This window comes from Aplysia californica, unplaced genomic scaffold (genome assembly GCF_000002075.1).
Source record: "Aplysia californica isolate F4 #8 unplaced genomic scaffold, AplCal3.0 scaffold00756, whole genome shotgun sequence".
Lineage (NCBI taxonomy): Eukaryota > Metazoa > Mollusca > Gastropoda > Aplysiida > Aplysiidae > Aplysia > Aplysia californica.
In genome coordinates, this window is record NW_004798026.1 from 288783 (window position 1) to 295565 (window position 6783).

The 6783-nt window shown below is 41.2% G+C and overlaps 1 protein-coding gene across 1 annotated transcript in view; it reads right to left on the minus strand.

Annotated features, from left to right (window-relative positions):
* LOC101861990 (protein arginine N-methyltransferase 3) overlaps positions 1 to 6783 on the minus strand; it is a gene marked incomplete in the record, with an annotated part of 15907 nt that overhangs the window by 6627 nt on the left and 2497 nt on the right. Inside the window, 6 exon segments of the mRNA XM_005109223.3 lie at positions 351 to 456; positions 1358 to 1430; positions 2667 to 2854; positions 4115 to 4277; positions 4850 to 5015; positions 6494 to 6602. Coding sequence (XP_005109280.2) covers positions 351 to 456; positions 1358 to 1430; positions 2667 to 2854; positions 4115 to 4277; positions 4850 to 5015; positions 6494 to 6602 — 805 coding nt within the window.

Sequence of the window (6783 nt, forward strand, 5' to 3'; positions counted from 1 at the left end):
TCCCCGCTCAGCAGCAGGCTCTATGCGCTTTACACTATATTATTACCCCAGCAGACCATAGAACACTCCGAAACATTCTCAGCTTCCCGGGAGGCATACAGTGCAAGCAGCCGATTAAGCGCTCAAACACTAACAAACTGACAAGATATTTCGCTGTCTATAGCCGGGTACCCACCACCTGGGTGAAGTGACGAAAAATCGTGTTAAGTGCCTTTCCCAAGGACACAACGTCGGGCCCTTGACAGGATTCGAACCCACGACCTTACGGTTGCGAGTCCGAGAGCCTAACCACTAGACCACCGACGCCACGAAAAAAGTTGTGAAGACAAACATCCCCCTGAGGTACTCACCACACCCGCCTGGGGCCAAGTAACGATCCCTGGCCCACAGCACAGAGTCCAACATGGCTTCAAACAACAGGAAATAGCCCATCCATTCCGAGATTATGATGTCAAACTGACGAAAAAGTTTAGTATTTAGTTTTAGTAAGAGAGTTTTACGGCACTTGCAACACAATAAAGTCGTATAAGTGCCAAAGATTAGAGGTGTAACAAGAGAGTAACAAACGCAAAAAAGGAGGGGAGATAGAGACGATAGATTTTTTATAGGAAAGAAGGAGCAGACCACAGCAGAGCCGACAACCACTCACTGACCAAAAAGAAACCTTCACTAGTTATTTTGCCTACTGTACTAACTATTATTTAAGAACCTGATGAAAATAAATCAAGAGTCAAATCAAAAAACAAATATATTCACAAAGCAGTCTTTTTTTAGGAAAACTCTCATAATGTTAAACATTTATTTCAATGATCTACAATGGGCAGGTTATGATACACAACTTCTCATCTCCTTCACCACAGACAGTAACCACATAATCTGGTTTTTAGTTTTAGTAGAGTTTTTACGGCGCTCGCAACTGCATAAGGTCATATGAGCGCCAAGGGGTGGAAGTCAACAGAGAAGTCCATACAGGGAATCAGGCTTACTCTGCTCACCTGTCTAGCTTCAACAGCACAAAGTCTGCTTCGACTATCAAGGTACCCCGGAAATAGCGGGTCACAAGAGAGTGACAAACATACAAAAGAAGTAGTGGAAAAATGACGATAGTAAGGATGAGGAAAGAAAAAGCAGCAGTTCCCTGTTGCAGTTCAGACACAGTTATGAGCATGACATTGATGAATCAGCCCATTTACAATTCTATTGTGCATAAGAACATGTCAATATCCCCCCTTTGGAAATAGCCTAAAGGCCCTTTAGTCAGTAGCACTGACCCGTGGGGTGCTAAAATCTGGACATTTAGTAAGGCTGGACAAGGGCATGTGTCACCAACCGTATCTCAGAGGATGAGTTCACTTACTTTTTCTACAGGCAGGGAGACGTCCTCCAGCTTTCCCTTCACAAATGTAATCTTCTCGTGCAAATTGTTCTCCCTGGGGAAACCACAGGACAAATTACTTACAACATGTCCACACTCCACACTCGTCTTTTACTTTCATGGGAACATAAATTGCTCACAACATATCCACATTCAACTGTCTCCTCCACAGACGCATAAATTACTCAAAACACGTCCACATTCAACTTTCACCTCCAAGGGCGCATAAATTACTCAAAACTGGTCCAACCTACAATTTTCACTTCCATAATTTACTCAAAACATGTCCGCATTCAACTTTCACCTAGATGGGAGCATAAATTTAAATTAGCACTTGGACATCTATCTGGAAATGGAGAAAGGGAATCATTGCTCCTTGTTTGTTTCATAACAGCTTATACACAGAACTTCAATAAATGTCATCCGCAGCCCAAACTACAGGACAGGATTACAGAAACACAAACCAAAAGATGTAGACAAAAAAGTGATTGGTAAAACAAGGAGTGCTGAGAGGGAAGAGGTCAAAGGTGACGTTGGGAGAAAGCTACACAGGCGGAGGGGACAAAATCCTCAAAGGAAAGAACATTTGTATACAATCATGTACATATTGCCCCAATATACACGGTTTATAAGTGAGCGGTTGGCGGGTGCTCTGGTGTGGTTTGCTCCTTTCTCTACTCCCCCCACTCCCCTCCCTCCCTCAAGCGTGACAGTCCTTATTTGTTTACGTGGGTGACGTCAATCCGCGAGCTCAAGTAATACCATAACCTTTTCAAGGGGAAGCAACTACATTTAAAAAACCTGTTAGATTAGTCATTAAGGGGTTATGTTTCCTGAACCAATCTTTCCCCAACTGCAACGAGAGTGGTGACATAGATGTGAGTGATTGTTGTTGTGACGGCTGATGTTTGTTTGTTGTGAGCGACATCCCTCAGTCACTTCCTCACTTCCCCGCTGAGGCCTGTTGCTGCCACCACAGACAAACTACAAAACGGACAAGTTCTTTCGTTGGCTGTAGCCAAGCAAGCCCCATTCCCACCTAGGTGAAGTGAGGAAAATTTGTTAAAAGCGCCTTTCCCAAGGACACAGTATAAGGCGGGATTCAAACCCACAACCTTTCAGTTGCAAGCCCAACAACCTAACCACTAGACCACCAATGCCACACACCAGGTGTTCATACTTCACACGATACACACAGCTTTTCTTCTCTTTTCGCATTGAATTTGTCCTGTACAGCCAAGAAAAATTTCTCTCAGGGATAATAAAGTACTATTTTATCTTATCTTAGTACCGTGCAATATCCATGGCTTGGTAGATAATGTTGGACTGATCCACGGCCACCACGCGGCTTGCACCGGCTCGCACTGCAAACATAGACAGGATCCCTGTTCCGCAGCCAACATCCAGAACGGTGCGGCCAGCAAACAGGTTCGGGTTACACAGCATGAAGTCGCGGTAACTTTCTGTGCGTACTTTGTCCTGTGCAGAGGAAGACGTTGACATTGCAGATGAGTTACCCCTCAATCCACATCATTTACAATGCCTCAGCTGCTCAGTGGAAGACTTCGTCAAACGTCACTTTTCAAAATGGTGTATGGTGGAGTGTTACACTTAAGTATTCAATGTTTTAGGTGTATGCTGTAAATCGCCTATTATTTATTTGACCCACTTTGGGCTTACATCAAAGAAAACGTGTCGGTACCTTAGTTTCCAGTGGCCTTTATGAATGGACTTTTTTATTCTGTTGGTCATTCAACTAGTAGACAAATATGCAAACATCTGAGAAGCTTAAACAAAGCGATTTCATTTTATTTGGTTTTGACCGCGGTCAGACGAAAGTGAACAAGCTATAACCTATGCATCACAGACAACAGTGGAGAGAGGAAAAAAATGATGAGAGCTTTACACACATTACAAGGATAGCAGAGAAAAGATTGTGTTAGTTTTGACAGCTACGTCCTGGACTGGGATGTTCTTTACTTCCACACACAAGGCAAAAGTTTGAACTCGACTACACTACCAAAAGAATGGGAGAAATACGTTCTGTCCATTACACTTTTGCTTTCCATATTGCCAAAAACATTTCAAACTTGGAGCTTAGTTCAAAGAAAGTCATTAGTCATCATCTGTTAACTCGTTAAACCCCATCGGGTGCTGGCAGCGTCCGGCGGTAATAACCCTGTTCCCCATCATGAGCTGGGAGTGTCTGATACAAGTGACAACTGTTTCGTTTCATTTAGAGCTAGTTCTTGCTTGTTTTTCTGAACTATTCCCAATCCAAGTAACAAAATGTAGATGTTTGAGTCAAGCTTTTGGGGTGATAATGAGACACAGTGCACCAGGTTTAGGAGAGTGTAGAAAAAACTCCAGGAAACAGTGAAAAAACTCAGGGTTTAAAAAGTAATTTAAGCTGTTCAATAAACATTTACCTAGGGTGTGTTCTTTGCCTCGCCACATTTTATTTAGTTGTGTCCTATATCATTCTATCATTTTACAACTCCTATACACATAGAGAGATTACATGGACACAGAAAGAATGAAGTCCCACCCACATTCATTAGCACTTTCAACAAAATAACTGAACTTTAAAGCCCATATATTCCATTACAAGAGAAATCACTGAACTTTAAAACACACACATTTCCTTTACGGTACAAGATTTCCGAATTGGTTGGAAACAAGTTACAGTGGTTTAAGGACTTAACGAAACATAGAGAGAAGCGAGTGAACAATGATTACCTTGAGCATTGTCAGATGTATGTCATGGTGCGTGTAAGATGCGAAGTATCCATCCTCTTCTTGCAGATGGGAATTGGAATGATCTGCAGACTTGGAGTTGTCGCGTTCATCACCGGCGGAATCTTTTGTGTTCATTCTCATGACAAACTGTTGACCCGACAGCCTATACATAAAGAGATACATTAGAGACATCAGCACCACGCGGTTCAAATGTCTTAAGCCAAGGAAGCAAAATATTTCAAGAGAGAGAAAAAAGGCTTTATTTTATTTAACAATCGCACCTACTTTATATACCTTAATCTTTCCTGCATTTAAAAAAAATTCTGACAAAATATTTCTCACTCGCATCACAGATGCAGTTTTAAAATATTTTCAAAATTTTGGGCTTAATACATCTGAACAGCTGTCTGACAACCAACTTGACCACGGGTGTTACAAGGTCACTGATCTCACAACACCGTCTTCAATATCCACAGATGAAATTCTGCGAAAAATCATCAAAATCACAACCAAATACAACTTCAGTAGCTCTCTTGAAAAAGAATAACATAGTCCCCCATGGCTTCTGTCATTTTCACAATCATAATGGTTCAAGTTAAAACTGGAACGTTTTCTTCCACCACATACATACACAGGCAGCTCTGAACCTGACCCATAAATGCCTTTCATCACAGAAATAGGCCAGCTTACTTAGTTCACTGCCAATAACAACACCAACATAACACCACAAGTTACCTTAGCCTTTCAATGTCACCCACTGCCCTTTCTAGTTCTGTTTTCAAAATGGTCTGTGCCTCATCAGCCTTTCTCAACCGCTGGGTGAGCGCTGCGATGACCTCAGACTCACTAACATCACTCATGTCCGGGCTCTGAGGGTCCACAGTCTGTGCAGATTCAATATCTGGAAAAAATATTACGTTGAGTAAGTTTGAGTTTGAGTAAAGAGAAGCACATAGACACGATAACGTTAATTTAGCGTACCATCAAGTACCACTGTACTCTAGCACTGAGTTCAGCCAGTATACCTATGTTTCCAACTACTCTGTCTACTTGTCACTGTCTTATCAAACCTACAAAACAAAAAAGAGAGCGGAGAACTAATTTTTTGACACCACACTGGGTCTACACTGAGTCAGACTGTCTTCTAACACGGCTTCAGTACCATACATTAGACATAATATATTCAGTCAAACCTCCTTTTGTACCGCCCACCGATGTACCGCTAGCCCCACTGTACCGCAAACTTATGTTCGTCCCAAGGTAGGTATTATTTCTATAACGAGGTTTGACGGTATATAGTAAAAACACTACACGCTGACAAATAATACTCTGAACTCAAGAGAAGAAACTTTTTATTTCAAGCTAATGCCTTATAGCAAATTACAGAATTTGAAGTATTTTAATAATACTCTGAAGTCAAACTGGTGGCTTTGGTGAGGTGGCAGGGTGCTTCGCTGTCGCATGCAGGAGACCTGGGATATCGCATCCTTCTCAATCCAGGTTGGCCTTGCAAGGCAGGTTTGGAAGCCTGCCTCCTAAATCATCTAAACAGTGTAAAAACACCTTCAAGTAAAAATTCCTATTTCTGAGGAGAAGAGAGGAAGCCATTAAGGGGAGGAGCGACCCTTGATTTTGCAGATTTTGGGTCAGGCTATGCACATTTTATGTTGGCTGATTTTTGAAGATCCACCAGTTTTTTGTCTAAAAATAGCATGGATTCAATTGAGAAAGACTTTATTCTACAGGTAATTTGCCTTTGAAAACACGAGGATGGATTAATATAGTGAATTTTCACAATTATTGTCGGTTTTCAAAAAATGTAATTTTTGTGCAGTTTTTTCCCTACTCCTTCCTTAGATTTCATCCTTTTGCCATGAAACTTTCAGGAAACATGGTTGGCAAGGCTGCCATCAATGTAACAGAAAGATATTTGCGAAAAAAGTAACACTTTTCCTTTGGCAAGCGATTACGCAACCTAAATTTAGAAAAAGTTTTTTTATACTTTGGGAAAATTCTCATAATTTTTTTTCTTTTGCACGTATTTAAAAAAACTTGCTGTTACTCTGATAGGGTTTGGTTCAAGTATACTCTCACCAAATTTGGTCAAATGTGGTCTGTAAATAAGAAAGCCTTACGGATTTCAAATTCATTGTATATTTTCAAGATGGCAGCCGTTTCCATAGCAACCGTTGTAGCTATGCCAAAATAAAATTGCATATCAAGAGATTTTACTATGTCTAACTTATATGTGTACTTAGATTTGATCTCGAGCAACAAACATAGAAAATGGTCCTCAAGGGTAGCTCCTCCCGTTAAGCTCATACTTTACAACACTTTACACGACTTTACTACATTTCTCTACGTGTGAATGAGACTTACCAAACAACAACATGAGATCACTCGAGTCCTCTGTCTTCATGTATTCATCACTAGACCACAACACGCCACCACACTTGAATCCCTCTGCTACATCTTCTGGGCTTGGTTTCTGATCAGTAAACAGGACGTCACCGTCAAATACTGATGCATGGCAAAAACATGGTGCCAACAATTCAGAAGTTGAAACACAGCAACACTAGGATGGTGATAATTTTCAGTTGCAAAACAATGAGCACAGAGCATGTGAAGCTTCAAGCATGTTGTAAGAAAATTAAAAGTGAACCACTCCC